At 48.9% G+C, this 27,743-nt stretch overlaps 1 protein-coding gene across 3 annotated transcripts in view; it reads left to right on the forward strand.

Annotated features, from left to right (window-relative positions):
- LOC116579026 (basic proline-rich protein-like) overlaps positions 1 to 26,205 on the forward strand; it is an 822,180-nt gene extending 795,975 nt beyond the window's left edge. The window contains exons 1-3 of one of the 3 annotated variants that reach the window (XM_032323800.1): positions 9,288 to 9,463; positions 9,566 to 20,777; positions 22,089 to 26,205. In XM_032323800.1, coding sequence (XP_032179691.1) covers positions 9,935 to 11,023 — 1,089 coding nt within the window. In that variant the 5' untranslated portion in view covers positions 9,288 to 9,463; positions 9,566 to 9,934 and the 3' untranslated portion in view covers positions 11,024 to 20,777; positions 22,089 to 26,205. Of the gene's footprint in view, positions 1 to 9,287; positions 20,778 to 22,088 lie in introns of those variants that run through there. The other 2 variants (XM_032323799.1, XM_032323798.1) reach the window with 2 other exon arrangements.
- Positions 26,206 to 27,743: the final 1,538 nt, after the last annotated feature.

Here is a 27,743-nt window from a genome sequence, read left to right on the forward strand (position 1 = left end):
GTAAGAACATTTACAAAGGAAAATGAAAAAGGCCTGGTGTGGTCGTGGCTTGGTGCGGCTGGGTGCAGGCGCGTACGTCCAGGAGTACACTGATGGTTGTTTCAGGGTGACGCTGTGTTGCTGTCATCCGGGGCTGGGGGCTTGTTTGCCTTACATTTGGTTGTTCTTTCTGTCTCTGGCCTTCCGAGAATCTCTTCTGTGACTTTCTGTGATGGGTCTCCCAGCCCTGAATCCGTATTACAGCCAGAGAACCCTTCCCTAAATGTTTTTCTTTCCCTCCACTCAGCCCATGTATACTGCATAGCTCTCTTTTATTTTCCCTTGAATCCCTGGTTCTCCTGACCTTGACTAGAGGCAGACGGTGTAATAAAAATAGCTTTAAAGCCAGATGGAGCTGGGTTCAAATTCAAGCTCAGCCACTAAATAGCTGTGTGATCTTAATCTCTGAGTCTGATATTCCTTGTCCATAAAATGGGACTAATAATACCATTTTCCCAAGGCTGCTGAGAGAATGGAATGCAATTCATGTAAATTTCCTACCGAGGGACTGACATATAGTAGGTTTTTTCAGGGAGGTAGGGAAGAAGGGAAAAAGACTGGTTTGCGAGGCTCTCAGGAACTAATCTCATCCCCTTTGCTACATCACGGACCTCCTGCTGGAATGCTCTTTTTAAGGGTGCAGAATTGAGTCTCACCATCATTGGGGGGATGGGGTCAGGAGGGAAAAGTAAGAGGTGTTCTTGTTCGTGGGCACTAAGAACAGGGTTCCTGGGATAGAGACCCCCATGGCTGTTCCTCCTGGAGACCCTTCCCCATCTGCAAATCTGGCCTCTACATGCCCCCCTTAGAGTCAGGGTCTCCGCACGGACCCTTCCAGGGCTGGGCACTAAGTTCATGTATTAGCTCTGGGTTTGCCTGCACCAATTTGCAGGGGCCACCACATACCCAGAACAAAGGGACAAGTGTGGCTTCTCCCAAAATGTCCACTTATGGAGCCTTGCATCCTTGTTGCCATGGGGAGTTCATTCCAACTCCACAGCAGAAACTAGTTGAACCCATAGGCCAGGGATCCCGAGAGAGCACAGTGAGGTACACAGGCAAAATAGTGGGGGCGACAGGGAAGGAGAGATTCCCTGGAGGAGGTTTAGGTGGGAAGAGCCAGTCCCCAGGGGCGCCTCTCACTGAAGTAGCCAGAGAGGAGGAGGCTCTGATATTGGCTATACCTGGAGGGCCCGTGGCAGTGTGCAGTTGTTCCAGTTGGCAGGAAGCCCTTCCCCGAAGACTGTGAGTTTAACCTTTAGCATTCAAGTGTCAGGGCACTTCTTCCTGCTGCAGCGTTCCCAGACTAGAAGGAGGGTAGGCACCAGTCTGCCTGCTTTCCTTCCCTCCGCCCCTCCCAGGCCAAACAAGAGCGAGGGAGATACATAGAACCAAACACTCTACAAATCAGGCCCTTGCTAACCCTACACATCCAGTCCCACCTCCTTGACCAATCTCGTTTCTGGTCCGCCAAAGTGATGAGCAGGACCCCAGGGGGGCTCTCTGCTTCCAGGTGTCCGTGGGCTGTAGGGTGCACAATCTCTCTGGGCTGGCCTGAGCTGGAAGCAGCCATGTTTTCCTGCAGGTGGGTTCAGGGCCCCCAGCTGCCTCCCATGGTTGCTGCTTGGGGCCCCTGTGTCCTGAAAGAAGCTGGGAAGCCCAGTGAGGACAGTGGCAAGGGAATCAAACCACCAGCTGCCCTCTGTGGGGAGTGAGATCAAAGCTAGAGGCCAGCACTGGGCTGGGGCAGCTCAGCTCAGGCCTGAAGTGTACCTATGGCTTGCCCTCTCCTTCCCAGATGGCTGTTGAGGCCAGGTCCCAGGCCTGCTGGTTTTCTGGGGGTGCCCTGCTGGGGCATAATAGGGTGCTCAAATTATTCCCAGGGAGGCTATTTACCCATCCAGTTGAGGCAGTGATGAGCCTTGCTAAGCACGCACCTGTGAGGGGCGCCTGGGCTCCAGGGCGGCGGCTCTGCCCTGGCTTCAGCTTCCCAGATGGCTTCCCCAGGGACATGAGCTCCCCCAGACTTCCTCTCAGGAGTCCGGAGCCGGCCGGAGAAGGAAGGTGTCCCGAAATGGGGCTGGGTACGCCAGACTTTAAGGATGCATTGTCTAGCTCAGTGAACTCTGGTCAGTGTCTCAGGAAACTGTCGGGATCCTTGAGGTTATGGTTCTTGGGGAGGTAGAACAGTGCCTGGTAGTCAGGAAGCTGAGCCCAGGCTGGGGGGAGGGGGTGAGCAGGAGACTAGATGCAAAAAGGGTGTGCCCTATTCCAAGACTAGAGGAAAGTGTCGTGGAATGTTCCTGCTGCCCCGCTGAGCCCTGTCATTAAACAAGGAGGTGGCCATGCCATAGGGGACCACTGCCCTGCATGATGCCTGGGCACCCGGTGGGCCCGCAGGACATCTGTGGGGAGCCCAGCTAGCCAGAGCCCCAGCCTGTAAGCCCAAGGGTTGGCATGCACCAGACTTTCTGGGACCGTGGGGCGCTGCCCTGCCGGGCCCCTCCCGGCCCCTCCCAGCCCCTCCTGGCCCCTCCCCGCCCTAACCAAGCACTGGCCTGAAATTTCAAGTCTTCCGTGGGCGGGAAGACCGGGTTTGCCTTCTTCTCTATTTCTAAGAATTGGAAACAAACGAATTGGAAAATTTTTGCTTTGGAAAAATATCTGTTCGATGCTGTTTGGTGCTTAAATTGTCCTTGGAATTTTTTTCAGCTTCATTCGAAAAAGAAAGGGAAAGTTAACGCGCGCCCCAAACCTTGTTTCTCTTTAAACCGTCCCCTTAGACGTGCAGTCGGTTCCTGCAGATGTTTTCTGGGGCGAAGAGAGCCAAATGGAATGGGAGGGAGGATGAAGACTGGGAATCTCTGATTTTAAATCCCATTACTGGCTTTAAGGAGAGGCACGCATGCACACACACACACACACACACACACACATATCAGGAAAAGATAGTTTGTCCCCCACTGATTTTCTTCACTTCAAAGATTTCCCTTGCCCCTTAAATCAGAAATATTATGGTGCTAGGTATTTCTCAGGAAAAAAAAATGCACATGTTTCTTCAGAATATGTACACAGTATAGGTCCCTTTTTACATTTCTCAGCAAAAAAAAAAAAAAAAAAAAAAAAAAGGCGGTGGGGGGGTGGTTGGGGGAAGGCACTCAATTCCCTGGCTATTAAACAAGCCATGCCTGCAAGAAATGCAGGCATGGGGGATTGCTCAGCCGCGCATCCGTCCATTAGCGCACGCCTGCGTGTCTGTCTGTCAACAAAGCACGTGCTACCACGGACACTGATTCCCCACGCCAGCCCTAACGGGCTCTACGCAAATGGGCGCCAGGTCTCAGTTGCCCACTCTCAGCCACGCTCCCAAGCCCGCTGCCCCTGCCTCTCAAGGATCCCCTTTTCCTGCCGCTGGCTGGCAAGTCAGAAATCTCGATCATTCTCCCCCAAGTTATGCCCTTGGAAATCCCCAAAGCGAATAGAGCCCGACCAAGGGTCTCTTGCCCTCAAGTTGTTCACTTTGTTGCATAGATATGAAGTTCTCTTCTTCTCCCGCCCCAGGCTTTAGACGTTAGTGCAAACTCCTGGTACCAGGTCACCAAAAGGGAAGCCAGCGCTTGCCCGCGGTGCAGGGTATGCGGAGCCCAAGAGAGCCACCAACTCGGAGGCGACTCCTGCCCCAAGGTTGGATCTCAGATTTCCATTGCAAAGGAGCTGAGGAAACTGGAAATCTGACTCAAACCCTGGAATTGAATAATTGCCTTGCATTTTCACAGTGCGCCAAGTATTGGAAATGAAGGGCAGGCTTTATCATTTGAAACTCTTTCAGTGACCCAGGCGCTCTAAGTTTGGGGCTAATTCTTTAAACATTTTACTTCTGAGAAATAGGGAAGAAAGAATGAAAGAATGAAACAGACCCGCAATCCTGTATTGGGGATGGCACTCAAGAGTAGGTTGTGGTCTCTTTTGAATCGGGAGTTCAAAAGGAAAAAAAAAAAAAAAAAAGGTTCGTTCCCTCCCCCCTTGCCCCAGGGATGAAACCTCTCTAGATTCAAGCGGCCAATTTGGTTTGATTTCTGTGGTTTGGAGGCTCTGGCGGGGTTAGGGGTGCCGGGGCTAGGAAGACAGACCTCAGCTGCCTACTGGACCAGCTGGTCCACTCTTGGCCCTGGAAGCAGAAGCGGAAATCGGGGTGATTCGCCCTCGCTCTGACAGCTGGAGGGAGCGTCTGGGGAGCGCGTCGCCGAGCCTCTGCGCTGCCGTGCCCTACACGCCTTGTACGTGGTCCTCCTTGTGCGCTCATCTCCCTATCTACTCTTAGCATCCCCCACCTGCCTTGTGTCCCCCACAGGGATCTAGTTCCCCTTTATCTCTCATTTTCTGTCATCATTCTTTTCCCACCCAAAACTCCTTTTTCTTGGAGTAACTTTCCAAAAGAGCTGTCGTCGTCCTAAAGTCCAACCTGGTGGGGTGGATCTGGGAAGCTCTTTCGCAATTAAAGCCCCTTTTGTGGGCACTGTGTACACGGCCCAGGGTCCCTAGGACACCACCTGGGCACTAAGCCCCACAACCAGGTGCTTCCATGCAGCACCAAAACAAAAGGGGACTTCAGATGCTTTGCTGTTTTCCAGTGAAATGCCTCAGAAACAAATGTGAATTTGGGTTTTGGTTATCTTCCAGGCGTGAAAAATATTTTGACAAAAGTATTGTCCGGGCTGCCCAAGTTGGGGGAAAGCAAGCTTTGGACTGAGATTGCTGGCACAAAGCAAGAAGCTGCATGTAATGGACACCACTGTGTGCATCCGCTCAGGACCATGAGGAGCATGACCCGAGTCTGTGGGGCTGGCGCCAACATCCAAACTCCCCCACCCTGCCAAGGGTACCCACAAACGGGGAGCATTTTTTACCCAGACCCATCTGCTCATCCCCTGGTGCATTAAGTGCAAACTTTGTGATTTGGTGATTGGGGCTTGGATCACAGTGGTTTAGCCCTCGGATAGAGCTGGGGGATGGAACAATTCTGGACTCTCAGAAGAAGCTCACCCTGCACCCTGAGGAGAAAGGGGAACTGTTCGATTTGTCTGGGGGTCAGAAGGTGGGCTGGGAGGTCGGGGGAGGGAACGGATGGATGGAACGCCAAGTGCCGCGCCTGGCTGCCTCGCTCTCCTGTTTCTCCCTCCCTACCTCATCTTCTGCCATTTCCAGAGGCAGGAGAAAGGTGATCTCGGACTTGACCCCTAAATCACAGCTGCTGGTGGCTGCACCTCGCTCCGGGATGAGCGCAGCCCCTTCCCAGAGCTCGGGCAGCTTAACCCTTTCGTTCCCTGGCGCTCTGGGGCTCGCGGCAGCGGCGCCTCTGACCCCCGGAACCCGGAGCAGCCCGCCTCCTCGGCGCGGCACCTTGGATCCCACCAGGAGACTACAAAAGGGCGAGACTGCAGGGTGCTGAGAGCCTGGGGCAAGGGCCAGCCAGCCCTGAGCACTGCCAGGGAACCCGAAGAAGAGCCAGAGTTAGCAGAACGGAGAGAGATGTTTGGATCGTGTTAACTACCCAGACAGATGCACTTCAGCATGTCTGCATTTATGGAATCCATATGTTGTCGTGGCAAATGAAAGGACAGTAACACATACATACAATAGACTTAGAATAACAATACACATTCAAAAAGAGACCCGCACATTCTTCACCCTGCAACCCTGCTCTTAGATCTAGCTCTAGAGTTGTGCGCAGAGACGTCCTTTCAACCTCCCCTGGCTCTTCACGGGTTTTCTTTTTTCTTCCTCCTCCCCCCAGCTCCCCCCGTTCTTTTTTTGTTTTTGTGTCCCCCAACCCCCCAGCAGAAGAAAACCCAGGGCCCAGAAGATAGGCTCTTTGGAAGTGAGATCTCCTAAGATCCCCTTCACCTCTCTTTTCCCTGAAGACTGGCCCACGGCATCTTTAGCCCTTGGACCAAATAATAGCTGCTCACATCGCAACCCCAGATTCTGAAAATTGCAGGGAAGCAGATTCTTACTCAAATTCACCCTCCATATCTTCATCACTAAACCAATACTTGTATGTTATATTTGCAAAAAAGTAGCTTCAAACAGATCTGGAAACAAAAACCCCCAGCGAGAGAGCACACACGCATAGCTCTGTTCAGTACCTGCATTTATGTATACCTTGTATATTTGTGTGCACATATATTCAGGCACACACAGAGACGCAAAGACATCTAAAGTCATTCAAATGTATATTTATGTACCCATTTATGCATATATCTTTGTATTTGTATCCATTCATTTGAGCGAGAGGCAGAGAAATATACACATCAATGCAATATTTAGCCTACATTCTACTTTCTCTCCCTACTGTAAATGTCTTAAAAACAGATTGGTCTAAAATTTTCTGCCCTCTTGCCAGCTAAATGAAGGATTTAGATTCTGAATTTCTTGATTCCTTTTTTCATTTTGTACATAAAATAATCCATATAGATGCTGGATTATCGCCTAAGCATTATTCAATCATACAAGCTTGGTACCTCTCCTCCTTATAACGAATTCACTGAGTAAAATTAGCATAAGTATTTACCAGATTAAGCTGACATTTTCCTATATTGCAACATGAAATACATTTATATCCAGAATTTCCCCCAAATAGCTTATACCAGTGGAGATACTGACTTCCTCCACGCTGTTTTGTATAACAAGCTACAAGTTCGCTCCTAGTACTATTTACATTTTTAAAAGAAAATAAATACATAGCATTTAAGTGAGCTTCCAAGATCTACAGGGAGAAATTTAATTCTGTTGCACCTTAAAAAAATAAACCAACAGAATTATGAAGATTCGTGAAGATAGATAAATAAGAGGCAAATATACTCCTGAAGGTCTGAACAATTTTCCTTACCTGATGTATTATGGAAAAATTCAGAATTTACCAGTCTTCTTTCAGTCAGCTACATTTTACACTGACCTGCACTTTGGACTGAAAGGGAAAAAAAAAAGATTAACTGTTGCCAGTGAAAAATTTAAAATAATAATCAGAAACCGGACAAACTGAAGGTAAAAATATACAATGGTTACAATAAAGATAAATATTTATTTAATCAAAGTAGAAGTTGTGTTTGGACTGTAGGAATGTTTCATCCTTCCCTTAAAAAAAAAAAAAAAATCAAGAAAGAAAAAAGCCAGAGTCTTTGTAGGCTCCTGGAGAGTTCCCATTGTCCAGGGCTATCGAGAGCCCAGAATGGCATTAACCTCACAAAAGACACATTGTGCAGGGGACAAAAAAAAGCCCCTTCTTCTACAATAACTTTTAGCTTTTTTATTTTTAGAAAATGACAAAGGTTTTGCAAGCACTGACTGGTGAAACCTGTAGCAAGCCAGCCTGGACTTGGCTTTATTGATCAACTGTCCCGCATGGAAAAGCAGCCAGGAAAAGTTTGAATGGCAATCCAGATTTGGCTCATAGAGAGGAAACCCCCGATTTTTCTAAATGTATTTTCTTTTTTTCTCTCTAAATAAAACAGCATTATTCCCAGAGTGAATTCACAAGGATTAGATGAGGTAACCCTGCAAAATCCCAAACCGGTTTTCTCCCCCTAGTCTTGACTAAGAAGCTGCACGCTCTTAAGAGCATTGGAAAATCTCTCAAAATGAAGAATTCCTTTCTAATCAAATAGATTTCCCGATTAATTCCCAGATTCCTTCTAGAATAAATAATCCAACGAGGCTGACGAAAAAATCTTTTTCCTCAGAAAAATAAGTTTTGGTGAGGGCTCTCTGTCTACCTGATGTTACTGGGTTCACTAAAAATGCCTCCAGAAACATAAATGTTGTTTTTGCATTTGTTTGCAGATCACTTAAAGTGCAAATTGCATTTTATTTTATTCCAGACATTGTAATTTCAGTGGTACTAGTTCATATTTAGAACTTACATAAATACACACTTGTCATTAAAAAAAAAAATCTATTGCATTAGCAGTGACGCTAAGGCTAGGATTTGAAAGAGCGGGTAGAGAAAGAGAGAGAGAGAGAGAGACAGACTGAGACTCTTGTTCTTCCTGCATTTGTTTGCTTGCTTTTTGGAGGTACCGTACACCCGCCTAAGTGATGGCTTTGATGTACTGGGAATCGGTACAGTAGCAGGGTCCCTGGCTGCTGTCTTTGATTCCAGGGATCTCCTCTGGGCTCTGGTGGGATGTACTGCTCCTAGTCTTTATCTGAAATCCATCCTCTCATTTCAAGCCCTTTGACTTCGAGACTCTGCTCCAAACTCTTGGAGGAAGCTGTAAGACTTTTTTTTTTTTTTTTTTTGCATTAGGGAAGGGGGACGTAATTTCCCCCCTTGCTCCACTCTAGACCTTTCCTCGCTATTTAAATATATTGGCTTTCTTTCTTACGAATTTAGTCTGAAATTATTTTTCACTGCCTTTATTACATCCCTGCTTTTGATGGCAAAATAGCTTCCTGTGTTTTGAAAACATCTGCTTTCCAGGTTTTACACGAGAAAATTGATTTTACTTTTCTCTTAGGTCCAGAAAGGTAGAAAGTTGGACTTGTTTCCAAGTGCAACTTTTCCTTTTCTTGTCTTTCCTTAAGTTACCCCCCCTTCAGTTCTGTTTCACTTTCCCCCTTTTATTCCTTCTAATCATCACTCCTGCTTCCCCTCTCCTTCTAAAGAACCAGAGAAGATTGATTGCATCTTATTTCAGAAGACAAAATTAACATATCATATATCTATATTTTTTGTCTAGTCTATGGTACGTGCTAAAGTTTTCTCCATATTTTCTTTATTTGTCCTCTGATGGGGGGGTAGGTAATTTTCCTCCTTTAAAAAAAAAATCTCAGATTTGCAATTTAAAGTGGCCTCTATTTTGTCTCTGCTGCTTCTCCGCCTTTCACTTAAATCTTTGCTTTAAGCTGTCCCACTCCATTATTGCCCCCCCTTTGCTCCCCTCTTCTTTGAAGATGCTCTCTTCCTATTTAATTTAAACATTGTTGCATTTGCCAAAAAGAAAAAAGAAAGAAAAAGAAAGGGGAAAAGAAAGAAAATAAGCAAGAAAGAAAAAAGAATGAAAAAAAGGGGAAAGAAAAAAATCTTAAAAAAAAATCTTAGCCAGGTTCCTATTGTTGCTTCTCTGCATTTCACTTCTCGGTGTGTATGTGTGTGTGTGCATGTGTGTGTCGTGTGTGTATGTGTGTGTGTGTGTATGTGTGTGTTTTTAATACATGCATAAACTTTTGGTGCCTCTCTCCCTCTTCCTGGGCTCTTCTCCCATCCTCTCTTCCTGCTCTCCTTGCCCTGCTCATCACTTTCCCCCGGTTTTTTTTTTTTTTTTCTCCCTTCCTCCCCTCTGCCTCCCTCCACCTCCCCCTTTTCTTTTTTGCTGAATCTTATTGATCCAGAAGGTGGCTAATTAGCCCTTCCCGTCGTGCCTGGGTAATGAAGCACATGCGCACTGAATTAATCACAGCCATTTTTTGCAGGAAACTAATTAGCAGAATAAAGATCCAAAGACTTTTTTTTCTTTTCACTCATCAGCTCCCACTTCCAGCGCGTCCCCTCCGACCGCTGCAGCCGCCGCCGCCGCCGCCGCCTCCTCCTCCTCCTCCTCCCGGCCGCAGCCGCCGCCGCCACCGCCTGCTTTGCATCCCAATTACAGCCTAGAGCCGCTGCCGCCGCCGCCGCCGCTTCTCCTCCGTGGCCCCTGCCCGCTCCGGGGGCTGTAAACTCCCCGCCAACCATGCTGCTCGGCGGCAGCGGCGGCGGCGGCTCCGGCTCCCCGGCTGCGGCCGCCTCCCGCCCCGGGCTCCGCCGAGCGCGCTCCAGCTCCGCCGCCGCCGCCGCCGCCGCCGCCAGCAGCGCGTCCTCCGCCGCCGCCGACCCCCGTCAGCCGCCGCTGCTGCCTTGATGGGCTCCGCGGCCCGAGCGCCTCTTTTCGGGATTAAAAGCGCCGCCAGCTCCCGCCGCCGCCGCCGCCGCCAGCAGCGCCGCTGCAGCCGCCGCCGCCGGAGAAGCAACCGCGTAAGTGGCAACTTTTCCCTCTTTTTTTTTTTCCCGCCGCCGCCGCCGCCGCCGCCTGCTCCTCCTCCTCCTCCCGCCGCCACCGCCCGGACGCGGGGCTCCTCGGGGCGCCCGGGCTGCTTTGCATGGGGCTCGTCCTGCCCCCTCCCGGCTCCCGCGCCCGGCCGCCGCCGCCCGCGCTCCCCGCGCCCGCGCCCTGCTCGCTCGCTGCGTCCCGCTCGCCTTCCCCCTGCGCCAAACTTTCTCTTTCTCTTCTTCTTCCTCCTCCTCCCGCCGCCGCCGCCGCCGCCGCCGAGCCCGGGCCGCCCCCTCCTCCCCGGCCCCCGCGCCGCCGCAGCCGGCCGCCAGCGACCCCCGGGAGGGTGGAGGCGCCCGGGGCGAGGCCCGCGCGCCGAGTTTGGAGGCGCCGCGGGGCAGGGCCGGCCAGGGCGCGGGCCGAGGGCGGGAGGGCGGCCGGGGTCCGGGCGCCGAGACAAAGGCGGCGACCAGCGGCGGGGAGGGGGGGGTGTCCGCGGTGCCGAGCGCCCCCGCCCCCGCCACCCCCGGCCCCCAACTTTGCCCCACCCCGAGAGGCGCCGGGGCCCCGGACTGAGCCGCCGAGCGGGGCGCGCACCCGGCCCGGAACAGTCGCCGCGGCCGCCGCCGCCGCCGCCGCCGTTGCCGCCGCCGCCGCCACCACCACCACCACCACCGGCACCACCACCACCGCTGGCCGGCCGGGCGGGCGCCTTCCGGGCCGGGGCGCGACTTGAGGGGGACGCGGCCGCCCGACAGGAGCCGGGGGTCCGAGAGGGGGCGAGGGGGCGAGGGGGCGAGGTGGCCGCCCGACCCTGTACCTGCGCGCTCTCCGCCCTGCCCCACTGGCAGCGTCGCGAGCGCCCAGAGGGGGCTCTGCCCTGGACACTAGGGGCTCCCGGGGGCTCGGGGCTGCGCCGCCGGCCAGGACTAGACGTAGCCTGGCCGGCCTCTCTTTGACCAGCTGAGTTGAGAGACAACGAAGTGTTCCTTTTTTCTTTTTTCCTCCTTCTTCTTTTTTCTTTCGTTCTTCTTTTCTTCTTCTTCTTTTTTTTTTTTCTCTTTCTCTTTCTTTCTTTTTCTTTTTTTTTTTTCTTGCTCACGCGAATCTGGGATTGTTTACGTTCCATTCTGCACTCACCCCTCGTCCTGCTTCACTCTTTTCTGTTGTGCATTTTCCTGTACCTCTTTCTGCATATCTGTTGGAGAGTAGATGTGAGTGTATTTTATGCAGTGTATTTAAATTGTGAAAGGACTTAATAGTCGTCTGTCTCTTGTGGAGCTCTTACATTAAAAAATACATTTTACTTTACAAATTAATCTGTTGCTCAGAAGCTGACTTTTGCAAAATGTGCAATTCCTCGGGCTGTGGCAAATTCTTTAATTACAAGTGCTTTCAAAAATCACCCAGTCTTTAACTTTTCCCTCTTGTTGCTTCCAACTTAAGGTAAATATGACAATTTTTATTGGTCTCAATTACTGAAACTTGATCTAAGGACTGTATGGAAGAAGGAGGCTGATTGTCTTTTTCTGGCCTCCAGTTCTAGTGACTTTTAAAAGGGGGTTTGTTAAGCACCTTTGAAGAATATGACATACGGTGATCGCTTGACTGTAATGCAAATTGGCGAGCATAAATTCACTTTGAATTAAAAAAAAGACTCAAGCCCTTTCTGTGGGGACACTAGAGGATTTATTATGTTTTTTAAAAAATTACTTTTTCCTTCCTACTTTGGGAGAATGGCTAGTTATAGAGCAACTTATTTGGAGGTCTTCAGAAAGAGGCTTGGGAAATGGGAGAGGGGAGAAGATTGATCATAATCTGCATAATCAATAGGGCAGCGTGCTGCAATCGTGTACCTACATTTACTGTAAATTTCTACAATATCTGCAGTGTGGGTGCTCCAGTGCCTTGGTCGGCTTCTTAGAGCGGATTTAGAGGCAGTATAAGCAGAATTTGCTGCCCAGCTCTCTGGAACAATATAGAGGCAGTCCACTCGACAGTGGCTCATTTAAAAACTCCTTCATTTTACTGTACATTTTGGGGGGGGTGGGCAAATCTGTTTACATATGTGGATTTCAGGTACTGAACCCCCAAGGTGTGGGTATCCTCTAGGTTGGGGGGAGTGGAAAGTATTGGGGGGTGTTAAGGGGTGTGTGTTCACTCATTGAATTGCCACCCTTGGGGGCCCTCCTCTCATCTTAGAATGTTAGATATCTTTAGTGCAAATAATTTAGAAATACAAATACAGTAGAGAGTAATACACCAGAGACTGAAGCAATGTCAAAAGTAAGGATTGCTGTGTGTGCATTTGAGAGAGAGAGAGAAAAAGGGAATACAGACACTTACAGTCAGGCTTGAAAGCTTGGTGGTAGGTGAATCCATATTTGGAGATGATTTTGAAATAGTCTAGCAAATGGTGCACGAACAGGATTTCGTAAAAAGTGTACATGGAGTCGGTTTTGAAGGGACTGTGGTTTGGGGAGATGAGGTGTGGGCAGGAAAACCCACTCTAGGCCTGCAGCCTTCTTCTGTCTGTGTGTCTCCTCCCTTCCCCCTCCGTGAGTTTTAGTTTTTAATTACTTAATGCTGAAACGCACAGGGCTTATATAAATATTTGCAAATGCTCTTTCCTATTGATTTCTCTGAATAAACTGCCCTGCTTAGGTCCAGAGAGGAGGCAATTCAGATCTGTGGACTTTTTAAACATATAAATCTCTGGAGGAGTGTTCATCTGTGCATGCATGTGTTTATGGGTAGAGTTGTAGATATGAAGATTTTGGGGGGCTTTAGGGAGAGTTCAGGCTCTTGGCAGTGTGAACTGTGAAAGCTGGGCTGGAGCTGGCCCCATGGCCTGGCATTCCTGACAGACATGTGTGCGTGTGCGTGTGCGTGTGTGTGTGTGTGTGTGTGTGTGTGTGTGTGTAAGGCCATGGTGGGTGTCTCCACTGGGATAGTCTGAATGCATATGCACTTACACTTTCCCCAATCTATCCCCCCCCCCCCCAACTACATATGGAGCAGTTTTCCAGGGCTCAGTGACTGCCTTCTCCTCAGGGTCACATTGAGTTCGAATCTGACCCAAGGTGCAGGAATCCTGCAATGGGGAAATAAAAGAATATACAGAATGGGGTCAGGTCAGCTGCTCAGAGGCCAAAACCCCTACAGCTGCTTTGATTTTATTTTTTTTGTGTATATTTTAGGCTCCTCCTGCCATGTTACAAATTGTGCCTCCCCCTCTCAGGTGTTTGCTCTGTAGCTTAAAGGCACCAGAGCCTCTTCCTGCGTAGTTGTCTGCTCCCAGCGAGAACAGAAAACCCACAATACCGAATCCAAAACAAAACAAGAGAGGAGGGGGGGAGAAGAAAAACCCTATTGAGTTCAGGCAAATAAGGTTGGGTCTCCAGATCCGATTACAAAGCTGCTTTGAATATGCAAGACAGCACACAAGACCAGTTATTCCAGTTACAACAAACTATTAAAAAAAGAGAGAGAGAGAGAAAAGAAAAGGCATGTTTAGGTCGTAATTTGTTAGTACAAGGAAAAGAATCCCACATAAAGCTGCCCTTTCCCCCCCTCCCTTTGCTGGCTTCACATAGAATTCACTCACCCTCTTCCGATATAGGTTCTTTTATTAAAATCTTTTGGGTTTAGGAAGATCGCTGCAAGCAACACATTTTCTGTATTTTTTTTCCCCTCTTTATCTTAGAGGAGAGTTGGCAGGGGTTCTGTGGTTTGCAGTTACACAATATGTTATCATGTTTTTAATCACTAAATCATTGCAGTGGTTATAGATTTACAGTCTTGGGGTATTACAGAGAGGAGCAACGGCGGCTCTATATATGTTTGTGAATTACACCAACGTAAACTGAGCGCAGCAGCTGTGAATATGGTCGGTCGGCTGACTTCAGTCCCCCTTCCCAGCATCTTAGTTCTTTTTCCCCCTCTGTGATTTTTTTTCCATATTGTTTTGCTTTCTCAAAATAAACTACCCCTGCTCCTGTACTCCCTGTCTCTTCAGCCTCCCCCAGTTTTCATCGTAGACTTCTAACCCCAGATAGGCTAGAATTCGAACTCTTGAAATAGAACTTTGGATCAGAGATGATAATCATAACAACAACAATAATAAAAAGAGTGGATTTCCTGCGAAATCCTCTCGGTTTCCATACCGACCTCCTGTATAGGATGGTGGGCCGATGGCAAATCGGGAGATGGGGGTGGGCGGTGAGAGGGAAGGCGGGCGTGGAACGCTTGCCTGCCTGAAGCCTCCAGTGTCCTGTCACCGCGAGCCCACTTTCAGCTTCTGTTTTTCATATTATTATGTAACAGAATCCTTGGCAGCATTAAAAATTCAGTATTACAAGCTGATTGTAATGCTGCCTCATTAGACAGCACTGTCTGGCCTTGTATTAAGTGAAACACAGAGCATGGCTTTTAGATTATAAACACCAATAAATATTAAGGATCAGCAGAGGGGGGAACTAGTCAGCTGGCTTTTTGGCCCCTTCTGGTTTTCTCTCTCCTCCCATCTTCTTCCCTTCATTCCTTTTCCTCCTCCCGAGGCCCCCTCCCCCTTTGGTAGCTGTCATCCGTTTTCTGGGGATGCTGATGTGTCGACCCTGGTGACATTTTAGGAAGGCTTTTTATAGAGTTATCTTGTATACACAAAAGGTTTGGAAGTTTGTTTTGTTTTGATCTGCAATAAACAGGTCCTTCACTTTGCTGATGTCATTTCCGTTCATATTTGAGTTGTTTATTGTGCTTCTTCTCAGGGCCCTCTTATCCCTACCCCCACCTCGCTTTTCAGCCAGAGCCTGGGACTGCCTGGGGAAGGGGGGACGCGTTCCTAAGCTGCCAGGTCTGGGTTCAAAGGCTGAGGGTTGCGTGTCACTGCCTCATCCTAGGGTTCGCCCGCTGGGGAAGATGTTTCCAGCTTAGAATCTGGTTAAACACTCTGACATCCACTTGCCCTGGCATTTCCATGGCATGCAGTGATTCATCTCAGCTTCCTTTCTTTGAAGCGACACCCCCCACACACCCACACACCTATGTCTGTAATACAGCTTTATTGTCCACTTCTCCATGCAGCCCCCCCCCCAAAAAAAAACCCAGCCTTGTAGTGATGATGACTTTGATTCACTCGCAAATCGGAAGCTGGCATTAACGACTTCACGCTGTGAAAAAAGAAAATGTTTTCAGGCGTTGCCCCATGTCCTCCCGGTCCTCCGGACTATCACCTTCTGTCCCTATTCAGGTTTTTTTTTTTTCCCCCTTTCACGTTTATTTTTCTGCTCCCTGCCTTGTTGTAGACATAAAGGCAGTTCTCTGGTGTTACTAAAAATGACCACAATGTCCAGTGTCTCTTATTTCCATGTGATCTACAATTGGGATCCCCCCTCCTCCAAAAAAAAAAAAAAAAAAGTGTGGGGAAAGGAAGGAGGGAAGACTTTGTAGGTCCCCAAGGCTTTCCTCTAATAGGATGATGGGTTTTAGGTTTAAAAAAATATTATTGTTTTGTTCTTTTAGGTTTAGAAATAATAGGGGGAGAGGGAAAAGCAGTCATTAGGAAGTTCACTGAGCTGCTTTCCAACTAAGACGGGTGAAAAATGAACCTGCATTGACACTTGGCTCTCTGTGAAAGCCCCAGTAACCTCTCCCCCCTTCCATGGCCCTGGCCTTTTGTTCCTGGAGAACGGAGCTAAGGTGCTTTTTCTCCCAGACCAAAGGCAGCAGGCAAGGAGTCCCCTTGTGTGCTCATCGCCTTTAGATGGCCTTCTCATGGTTATTGTCAATGCAGACTCCCCCAAACAATTGCTCCAGGGAGACACAAAAGCAAAAACATTTGTCCTATTTTTTTAACCTCTTTGTTTTAGGTTTTTTTTTTTTTTTTATCCATTCTTTAAATTTCACAGTTTCTATTTGTCTGCAGAGAGACAAACGAAACAGCATGAAGCACATTTTACCGTAGGCCTCACTGACGATTGGAACAGCCTCAATAGAAATCCAAATTCTAAAACACTGGCTGACTTGGAGGATATGTGAAATTTCAGCTCTGGCTCTTAAGTCAGATTAGCACAGATCTCAAACAAAAATGCACTCAAATGGAAAGATAAGAAAATGGGATTCTCATTTGGGAAGTGTGAACACGGTCATCTTTTGTTTATCTCTTGGTGTCCTGCCCCAAGAAGTGGTTGCTTGAGAGGAAGGAATTGCAAAGCTAAATGAAATTCTTCACTTAAAGAAAAAAAATGATCCTGGTTATTGTGCTCCTGGCATATTGTTGAATTGATTGTTTTAACACATGTGTATGGGAGCTGTGGGTACATCCTATGGAATTGATGCTGTGTTGAGATTTTTTTTTTCTCAAAATACGATTCATATAAAGAGGCCATATTTCCTCCTCCTTTTTCTTTCCTCTCCTGTTTCCTTTTACCTTTCCTCTCCCTCCAACCTGCTTTCTTCCAAGAAATCAGTGGTTTGCATCAGGCTGAGCTTGAAGGGATGTGTCAGACAGTGGGGACAGCCCATGAACAAAACAAGAGTCCACCTCTTTTCCCTGGCCCCAAACAAAGCGCTTCTCTCCTGTAATGTATGGACCCCAATTGCGATGCTGTCCTTAAGCATCCGTCTGCCTTTTCATTAAAATTCTCAATTTCAAGGTTTAGAAACACAAATGTAAGAATCCCCCTGGGTATAAAAGTCTTGCATGGCAAATTCTCTTTGCCCTTTCAGAAATAATATTTTTGTTAAAAAGAGAAAGAGAGAGAGAGAGAAAGAGAGCAAGCTCTTTACCTAATGCTTTAAAGCTGTTTTAAGGCAAGTTCTTTATTTTTTGCTGTCTTAAAACTTGGGCTCTGTAACTTACAATTAATTTGGAAAAGCTCCTTCCAGTCACGGTTTTTAGAAAATGGTTACTCGTTTGTGTCTTTCGTATGTGTGACATGACAGATTTAGGGTCTGAGTTGGGGAGGGTGGTTAAGTAAACTAGATACTTTCCCAGCTACGATTTGGGGGTAAAAATTAATCTCTGGAATAAGCATTGTAGCAATAGATGGAGGCCTTGAGGTATGTGTCAGAGAAATGTGAATCAAAACATCTGTGTAGGCCTTGGCGCAGCAGCCTCCCATGGGTCTGAAGGTGAGTGTGGCTGTTCTGAGGAGAGCCTGCATTCTCTGTCCTACCCAGGAGGGCCTAGTCACCCGGCAGGGACCAAGTTCTTAAATATAACTGCCTAGAAATGAAGGGTTGAATTCAGGGCATGACATGCAATTTAGCTCCAAATGTTTTATTGTTTGTTTCAGGGACTTTTGTTTTTGCTCATGCCCTTCCCTGGCTTTTTCTTTGTTAAAACCTCAAGTTTATTGAAGCACTAATTTTAAAATCCACGTGTATGTATATTTCCCTAAAAATACCAGGATCTGGAGGAACACACTCATCTCCCTAAACCCCACTGTGCTATGGAAATAGAGAGTCCAGGTTTAGCTACAAGTCAGAATGCTGACATTCACTGTACCTTAGCTCAGAGATCATATTTACCTTTGCTGAAGGAAAGGAAGACCACGTTAGAGAGTGAGTGTGCATGTGGAGAGAGAGACAAGCCAGTTTGGCTCAGTTGGGATAACTATAATTTACCGCTTACGTGTTTGGGGCGGGGGCGCTGGCCTCTGGCTTGGAGAGTGGGTAAGAGGAGGAGTAGGGAAGAGGTGAGCATCCCCTGATTTATTTTTAAATATTTATCCTTTTGGCTGTTCCCAGTTACGGTTTACAGATGACTTGAGACTAGTTATGGACAACTGCCTTTCCCCAGAGTGGGTTTATTTGTCAGCAGTGTTCAGGGGCCATGAAAGTGCCAGGCTGTCCCTGGTGGGGAGGCCATGGGTTTCCCCACAGGTGTCTTGCCCCCAGAAGACTCAGGGCCTGGCAGAGCTGGAGGACAGAATTTGTATCTTGGATTTCAGGGAAACTGTTGATTCCATCCTAAGTGCAGACATTTCGGAATCCCTCCGAAGACGTGTTGTTTTGCAAATGATAGAAATAAGTTTTGGGACAGGTCATGCCCTGGGTTTTTGGTATTCCTTTGTATTTGTCATGATACAGAGGTCATGGATGACCTGCCTGTGGAGTCACCTGTTAAAATGTTGCCTGTCACACAGGCAGGCTTGACCAGCTCTCAGCATGTATATAGCTGGTGCTGGATTAAGATAAAGGGGAGGGACCCAGGGTCACTCTCGGTTCCACTTGTCAGGCCTCTGAGGTGCAGAGAGGCTGGTTGCTGTGTCCGCCACTGGGGACCCCAGCGGTATCCTGCGGGTCCCCCCTAGGGCCTTCTGCCCAGCACCTCCACATCCTCCCAGATGACTTTATAACTGGCTCTTTGGCATTCTGGCTTTGATTTTATTAAAGGTATTTATCTGTCAGCCCACCAGGTTCATGATGTCACCAGATTATGAGGTCGTCCCCTGCTAATAAAAGTTAAGATAAAGCAGCGGAATTAGATTTTCTGGGGAGCATAAATGTTTTCTTAGTGTCTTTATCTAGCAGGCCATGGGTTGCTCCCAGGTAAGACACAGGAGATTGGGGGTCCTAATGTTCCTGAAGACCTTTCCAGAGACATCTCTGTGTTGTGTGTGCCTCATGACTTGCGTTATTGCTAGCATCATCATCTGCATGCATTATTCATAGTCACTTTTTCAATTAAATTATTAATTGGTTTTCTTTAAGGTGTTCTCGACTCATGTGGCTAATATAAATAATCGTGTGTTTTGAAAACACCACCTGTTCTTGGGTCTGAAGTCAGGTGGTCTGGAAGCCACTCGGCACTGATCACAGTCTGGTTTGCAGAATCATTCTCCACTTTCCTTTTTTTGCTCTCCAGTTCCCCTCCCCACACACTCTCTCATGTGTGACAGAATTTGGCTTGTGCTCTCCTTTGTCCCTAATCGGACACGATTCCCTCGAGGCAGTCTTTTCTCCCAGGGTCCTTGCTGAAGGAGGGGGAAAAAAAAAAAAAAAAAGGGAGTCTCTTTTCCGGACTAAAGTGTGAACTCTAGAGAGGGGTTGTTTGTCCCCCAGCAGTTTGGATATTTACGTGAATGTGAACGCAAATGACACTGTGCAGAACGCCTTCTGCATGGAGACATGATAGTTTTCATCAGCCAGGCATCCTGGTTCCTCCTGCCCCAGTGTGGGCTTAATGCTAACACGATTCCATACATACAGCTTTTTGCCTCGTGAGCTTATTATATTTCTCACACTTGCATGGTTCATTATTGTGCAGTCGGAAAGGACTCTCAGGGCTGTGGGGCCAGCCTGGGTGGGTGGCTTTCAGAAAGGGAAAAGCAGGTGCCTTTCTGTGCTGAGACAATCGGGAGTAAAATCAGACTGAGCGTGAGACTCTGACCCGGAGGACAGGGGACTTCCGGCGAGATTTCTGTGGAGCTGCCTTTGCATATCAGAATGGGAAAGGTGAACCTGGGAAGATATTAAGGTGTCCAGCAATGGCTTTGACCCACTGAGGTGGCCCCATTAAATCTGACCTGGCGCTGGAATCTCCCTGTGAAGGGCGTGACGTTTGCCTTATCTGAGATGAGGCGGCTTTTTAAGGCAAGTCTTGTAAAAAGACTGTAAGCTTGATTGCAAGCTGCAACTGCTTTTCTTCCTCTCTTTCCTTTCCTTCTCTCCCTTGAAAAATCCTATCCTTAAACTCTCAATGGAGAGCTGGGGATGTTTTTCTAAGTTTGTGCAGCTGAAAAACAGAAGTGCTCTGTAAAGCAGTTAATAGGATGGGTGTGTGTTTCAAATAAATTCCTGTCCACATTGACTAATGTCCCCATGCTAGAGTGGCCTGGCTGTGACGTGGATGGGGCCCAGAGACCCATGGCTCCGGTTCTGAGGCCCCAGGCTCCTTTTTGTGGCCGAGGGCGCGCCCTTTTCTTCTCGCCCGATTCTAGGCCAGCCCCTGACTTTTGATGAGAGAGGGGTCAGCGCCTGGGAAGGACCGGGCTTTGTTCCCGCCGGGCCGGTTCCCGGGGCAGCGCAGGCCCAGCCGCCCAGGACTCCCGTCCCCGGGCGCGCGGCCCGGCCTGCCCAGAAGCCCGTGCCCGGAGCGCGGCCGTGTGTCCCCGTGTTCCCGCGGGCGCGGGCGCCGCCGAGTACCCGGCCTGCGCCCGGCACGACTGTAGATGTCAGGCTTTGCCCGGGGAGCCGAGCGGCGGCGGGGCTGTGAGTTTCAAATTAACCTTCCGCTTTGTTGCTGTGTAATGTGGATCCCCGAAGGCCCCCCGCCCTGCCCGCCCCCCTTCCCCGGGCGGTGAGCCTGCAAACTGCGAGTTGAGCTTCATTTACATAAAGCGATTCCGGGCGGGCGGGCCGGCGGGTGGCGAGCCGGCGGCGGGCAGGCCGGGGACCCGGACGCGAGCGCCGCGCCCCGTGGGTGAATCCCCGCCGCGCGCCCGGGGACCCTCCCTCCCCGGGGAGGGGCGACCGCCAGCCCCCGGCCGCCACCATGAGCCCCCCTCCCCAGCTTGCAGCCCCCCTGCACCTAGCGAGAGCCACCTCGGAGTCCCGGGGGCGGCGGGAGGTGGGGAGAATGCCGCCTGGGGTGCTTAAGTTCGGGGCTCGGGTGCCGCTGGAATTTCCCATTGTCGCGCGCGGCGCGGCCCCCGGACCTGCGAGTGCCTCCTCCCTCCGGAGGTGTGCGGAGCCTTTGTGTGCCAGGTGAGTGGAGCCTCCCTCCCCCTCGCCCGCGAGCCCGCCCGGTTCGCACAGCCGGCCTAGAACGGCGGGCAGGTGCTGCAAGTCTTGGCTGAACTTCCCATTCTCTCGGGGCGTGTGGGGGAAGGGCAGGCTGGATGCACTTGAACTAGTAGATTCCAATTGGAACCTACCTGGGGTGAGAGTGTCTGAATTCTCCGGGGCACGGAGTAAAGCCCTTCGTCCTCCCTTCTCTCCTCCTCTCCCTCCTCCCTTCCTTATCTTGCTTTTGGATTAGTTCCTGCCTCCTGAGTAATTGCAGTGCTAGTGCCATTTAAAAGTTTGGGTTCCTCTGCCTAAAAACGCACCCTGTTCAGCGCAAGAGAAGTCACTGGTCAGTTGGAAACAATGTGAAGAATGTGCTTATTGTAGAGTAATTAAAGGGAGAATCAGAGGTTTGGAGCTGGAAGGCACCTTTGGAGATCCATTTGCCCACCCTCTAATTTTCGTTTGTTCGCAGTCTGGAGAAACATTTCGGTGGGGAGGGGTGTTAGAGAGGGAGAGCTGTGATGTTTGTCCTGTTAAAGGAGAAAGATTGCCCAAGTTGGGTCAACAGCAGGAAAAAAAAAAAAAAAAGGAAAAAGTAATCATTGCAGACTTAGAGAGGGGAAAGAACTTTCTGGAAAATGGTCTTTTCTTCTTTGGACATACCTGTGTTATAAGAATGGCAAAACACCTGGAGGACAAAGACCATCACTGGTGCCTGGTGTATTAGAAGGGGGCATTGCCTGGCTTAGTGGTGCACAGGATGTAAACTGGTGTAAAACCAGCTGGCCGGTTAGCTCAGTTGGTTAGAGCGTGGTGCTAATAAACTGGTGTAAATGAAACCCAACAGCAGGTGAATCCAGGAGGGTCGTCCCTGCCTCTACACTCATTTAAAAGGCCTGGAAGACTCTAAAAGCCACTGACCGACAAGCTCTGAGAGATCAGAGGGCCCCCACTTGGGCACAGGGAGAAGGCCTTTCCTTAGGGCCCAGTCCTAATTGGTGGAATGTAGGAAGGCAAAGCAAGGAAAACAGAGTGAAGCCATGAAGGTAGATAGTGAGAAAGTTGCACGTCATCTTATTTCACCCCATGCTTTGAGATCCTTGGAGACAAGTCACTAAATAAATAGAGTATAATTTAAAGCTCGCGCCCACTAGCTGGGGAACTTTGTTTCTTTGCCATCAAGCAGCAGGTGCGAGTTTGCAGAGTTGGCCCCTGGAGTCCCCTCATTCCTAAATTCAGGAGGTGTCAAACCTTCATGTTCTTTTAATGGCTGTGGTTTCTGGATAGGTTTCAAGGGGAAACCCTAACAATCACGAGTTCCAGGAGGCCAGGCTGGAGCAGGAAGCCCGAGTGCTGGGGCAGAGACCTGCATGTGAGAGGAAAGCAGACAGACGCCTTCCAAGGTAACCGATCCAGAGAGGCCAGGACTGGAGCGTGGCCTGTTCCTTGTTATCACACCAGCCACTGGCGGCCCGAGATTCTGCCTTCTCTTTACCCAACCCCAACACGGCAAGCAGTTAAGGAACAGAGGTGGGATGTGTGGGAAGTCAAGAGTCCACAGTTGTAAATAATGAAGGGTTTCAAGAATGGAGTCATTGGAGAGAGGCCTACACCTGGATGTTTGCACACCTGCATTTTTGTTCGTTCTCTTTTGCAGAGACCCCGAAGGCCCCTTTCAGAGGGTGTGTGTGGCTCTGAAGGCCAAGAGAAACTTTTCCTCTCCCCCGTCCTTAAATTACAGGACTAAGGAGATTGTCTGCATTTCGTTTCCAGCATGTTTTCAGAGAGCGTGTAACTGCCTCTCAGAATGGGCTGGGGTCACACTTTGCTCTTTTATTTAATTGCCCAAGTGTTATTTAACAACATGGGGCAGATGCAGAAGCAAGCACTTTTACACTTTAAAATCAGCCCTTTTGGAATCACAGGGAATTAAATGACTTGGAGACCTTCTGTCTTCCTGACATGGGTCACCTCCCTCTCCCAGCTCTCTTTTGAAGCGGCTGCACTTACTCTGGGATAGAGCTGCTGTTTTCCAGTTCTCCTGAAAACAGCTTTGATTGACAGGGAACTATTGAGAAACACTTGGTAACTCTTCCAAAAAAAAAAAAAAAAAAAAAAAAAAGAATCTGAGCTGCTTCCCCAACCACCTGAAACTTTAATTTTGGTTTCTTCCCTTCCGTCTTTTATTTGCACAAATGAATACTCAGGGAGGGTGGAAAGGAACCAAATAAAACAGTGCTCTCCGCAGGCCTCTGTTTGGCTCGTTCCAACAGGACAGTGAAGTGCCTGCCTTCTTGCTGCTTTGGGATTGGCTCTAACTGCCGTGTTAAACTCAGTGCCAATTGGACTGCCCAGTGGCAAGGAGCTAAAATAAGCGAGATTTCAGTTTTCATCATTATGACTTTAAATGATGATTACTAGACACTCCCAGGACAGGCCTAGCTCACCTTGGGTGACCCACAGGTGGTTAGTTCATTAGAATAAATCTGTGATTACAGAATCCTCGCAAAGTATCATCTGGGGCTGGTGGTGATTTAGCTTGGTCCCTCAGTTCTGGTCACAAGTCGTCATATCCAGAGAGTGTGTCCTTATGTCCTTATTGTCACTGTGTGGTGTTGGGCATTGGAGCTTTTGTGTGTGTGCGCGTGCTTCTGAAGTGTTACTGTGAGAGCCTGGAAATGCTAGGGGGCCCAGAGCAGAACCTAACCTAAGAAATGATTTGTACTGTAGACTTGCAGCAGCCTTATGTTAAAACGTAAATATTTAAGTGACTAAGCAACATTTTATAAAAGTGTAGGGAACCACTCTCATCACTAGGAGGGAATCGACTTGTTCCACCCACTTTTGAGCATATCTGGTTTGCTTCCTAACTGGAGAGGTTTAAGCCTCGTCTTATAGGGGAGACAACAGTGATAGTGATTCTGGCCTGAAGAAACTTGCAAGCTCCAAGTATCTGACACTTGCCTGCCTCACAGGGATAACACGTCTGACTCTGTAACTTCAACAAGGATGGTACTTGCTGTGGTTTATGTTTTCATTGGTTATTAAAATGGTTGCCTGCTCTTAGCCTGGCCCATTTCTGTAATGCTTGGGCCTGTTGGGCTACTCTGGTTCCCAAGGCTGGTGTAATTAACCAGGATGGGAGCGTTACCCTAAAAACAGAACAGGAAGACAGATTCCATTACTGTGTACTTCGCAGGGGGATCCAAATGCTGTGGTATGAGAACTTGGTCATAATGGTAATTGTTAGAAATCACAGCACACCCCAGAACCACCATCCTCTGCCTGAGTTAGAGACCGTGGTCAAGGGAATTGGGGACCGGTCTTAATAGAATCCAGGCAAAAGAATGCCTTTGCAGGAGCTAGTCTCCATCAGACTTGAAAGGGTGCCTTTTCTTTCCAAAGCACGGTGTCCTGAGTCCTTAGGCTACTCAAATGGAGAAACATACAGAAGCTAAGATTGAGTCAAATTGCCCCGAGGGAGGAACTCTGGCAAAAATCTTAACTCATTGGCAAGTCACTTTCAAAATCCAGATTAAGGAGAAAAAATACAAAATCAACAACTGTCAGATTTCCTTTCTATATGATGTAAAGTTGGCTGCCAGATTGTCACTTTGCACATGTTCAAAGAGGACAGTCAGGTATTAGTGGGTCCCCTCCCCCCAATGTGGTCAGTGTCTCCTTTATGGACAGAAACTGGGAATTGACAACCAACTCCTTTGTGCCGATACTACAGCAGTGAGACGCTTAAATGCTTTTTGGATTTTTTTGGTTTTTTCTGTTTCCATTCTTTGGGGCAGGCGACTGAGTGTTGAGTATAAGGCAGTGAGTAGTTTAGCAGTAATGGGTGTGTTTCCAGAGAGTTCTTTGCCCAAGGAGGGTGACTTTGTTTCTCATTTGTAACTTTTAAAGGTGATTTTTTTTTCCTTTGTTGTTTCTTCCCTTCTTTCACCCTTCATCGCTGGAGTTTCTTGCTTTTGCAAGGCTGGGGTGTGAATGAAAATGGGAAACGAGACCGAGAAAGTTTGCTAGGTGACAAATTTGGCTTCATTTCAGAGTAAGAGTTCTGTTTTGTTGGTTTTAACCCCTGACAGGGCCTCTGAGTAAAATGCCTGGGCTTAATCTGCCTTTTGGGTGAGCCCTTCTTCCTTCCCACCCAGTGGCCATCACAGAGTCTTATCCACAGGAGGGTTAATGCCCCGGGGGTTTTTGGTGCCCCCCCCCCCCCCCAGCCTTAGCTACCCTCCTTTGTCCTGGGGGCCCAGGCTGGGTGGGGTGGGGGTCTGGGGTGGTTCACCTGCTCATGCTTTTTGAGTTTTGTGCCTCCTCCAACATTTTTCCATCCTCTTTCCTCCGTGAAGTGGGTCTCAGACTCCCCTAGAAGGGAGGAGTGGGGAGGGCAGAGCATGCCCTCCCTTCGCACCCCCTGCTCCCTCTGGCTATTGCTGGTTTGGGACTGAAGCCATGAAAACCCCTTTGCAGACCACTCTTTGTGACGATGGGGAAGCGCCAACAGCCCTTTCCCCTTCTCTTCTGCTAATCACATAATGGCCTTAAAGGCTTTCTTAAATGATTATCTTGTCTTTAATTTTTTTTTTAAGTGGGTCTTTTGGGGGCAACATTGGGGACTTTACAGAATATCTTCAGTCATCTGTAGGAAGACTCTGAACTGGGAAAACTGGCTCCGTTGGGCTGTGTGAAAAGACGGTGGAATTTTCATCTGCTGCCGATTTCACGCGCTGTCCTGAAAGTGATTTTGGCCACAAACCTTTGATCTGGGAGTGAGCATCCCCCCCCCCGCCCCCCTCATGCTTCTGGAGGCAGGAATTGGTGACTGCTCAGGCCTCCCTACTTTGTTTGTATATGTGAGAGAGTGTGTGTTGGTGATCATGTGTGTGGGAGTGTGTGGGGGTGTGTTGAGGGGGAGTAATAGCTGAAGAGAAGAGCTGCGTGTTTGGGTGACTGGGGCCAAGGCATGGTGGCAGGGAGGGCGCAGTGTGTAGACTTCCTCAGGGGTAAGAAGGGGCTGAGCTTCTTGGAGACGGTGGGGGTGGGCGAGGCAGCAAAAAAGCCAACTTTGCTGGTTTCTTGGTCGTGCCCAGTTTCATCCCGGAATGCCACTGGAGGAAAGTGTTTCTTTCTGAGGCTGCTGGTTGAGCCGCATTTGAATGCACATCTCTGTGGTGGTGGGCTCTGCGTTTCCGTCTTAAACTGCCGGGTCCCCGGCAGCTGTGTGACTTCTTGCTTGGATCTCCTTGGCGGAGAGGCTGGAGTCAGCTGAGCGGAGCGAAGAAAGACTAAGGGGTTGAGTTCAATATGTGATTCCGGCCCGGCGCCCCCGCCAAAGTCATCTAAGTGCCTGTTCAAATATGGCGGTCTCCCGTCAGTGTATAAAAAGCTCTTTCCAAAAGAATTTTAACTCTTGTAAGTCTATAAAAAGTACATATGTGTGGACATGAACTTATTTGCTTCCCACACTTATGGTCTCCGAGTGGCCTGTTCTGGACAACTTTTCTCTTCCTGACATCTTTCTGTCCAGTGAAAATGTGCTAAAAAACACATGGGTGCTTTTCTTCTCCTTTTTAGCAACTTTTCCTTCTTAAACAATTTTTCTTAACTGCTCAAGAAACAATGCAAGCCTCTTCCACCATTTCAGGCCCTGCTTCCTAAAATGCTCTTTGGCTCAGGGCCTTGGTTCTTAATGTACACTTGGCTTGTCGGGGGAGTGGTTTTTGCTTTCCTTGTAACAGCTCTCTATTTCTCCGTGGAACATCTGCATCTTTGCTCAAGCGTCAAGTCAACTTCTGAACACTTAAGGCGCCTGTGGATCATTGCTGAAGTGACTGTTTTTATTTGCATTTATTTTTTTTTAAAGATTTTATTTATTTGAGAGAGACAGCAAGAGCAGGAGCTGAGGGAGAGGGAGAAGCAGACTCCGCACTGAGCAGGGAATCTGATGCGGGATCCAGTCCCAGGACCCCAAGATCACAATGGGAGCTGAAGGCAGACTCCCAACAGACCAAGCCACCCACACTTCCCCTGAAGTGACTATTTTAAGATACACCTGTGTTCCGCCAAGTTCCTGAATGGTGTCACTTTTATATTCGATACATAGTTATTATCAAGGGACAGGCTTTGATAAAGACTGTCAGTCTTATACTGGGCTGTATACCCACTTGTTACCTGGGCCTACCTGGCGGACTTTGAAAACTTGGTTCCAGGTCAAGGATGGCAGTAGGGAACATGATAGCCCCCCCACCCCTGCCCCAGCCCCCCACACTACCACCACCACTGACATTTTCAAAGAAGTTGAGGCTGGTTTTTCCTGCAACAGGTATGAAACCCAGAGGTGGAGGTGTCTTTAGGGCAAGTGGAGAACGCCTCCATCTGGGGGAAAGGACCATTGCTTTATCTTGCCCTTGCTGGGAAAGCTATAAACAATGGTCTGCATGGGAGAAATTGGCGTTTAGAGGAAATCGTGGTGTAGACTCCCCAGTGTCTAATGGGAGGGAGGTGCAGTCTTCCTCATTGGTTGGAGGAATGAGATAATAACACAGTAAAGCTGGGGAGAGGTCAGTTCAATATCAGAGTGCAGCTTATAAATCAGCCCTTAAAACAGGGGTTCTTTTGTTCATACTCAGTTTTGTGGGAGAAGCACAGGTGACTCCGATGTGCTTTTGGGGGGAGCTGGCTCCTGTTCTTCACTCCGCTTTGCCTGTACCCATCTGCCAGGGTCCCAGGCTTGGGGCCTACCTCTGGTCTGGTATAGCTGTGTGACTGCGGGCCAATCCTTGAACCTCTCTGAGCCTTACTTCCTTCATCCGTCAAACGGGCACAGTACACGCTTCACATCTCTCCTCAGTTGAGGAGAAAACTGTCTTCACAGCACTTGGCATGTTGAGTACCCTCCCCACAAATGATAGTCCCCATATGCCTTTCCCC

This window comes from Mustela erminea, chromosome 19, assembly GCF_009829155.1.
Source record: "Mustela erminea isolate mMusErm1 chromosome 19, mMusErm1.Pri, whole genome shotgun sequence".
NCBI lineage: Eukaryota > Metazoa > Chordata > Mammalia > Carnivora > Mustelidae > Mustela > Mustela erminea.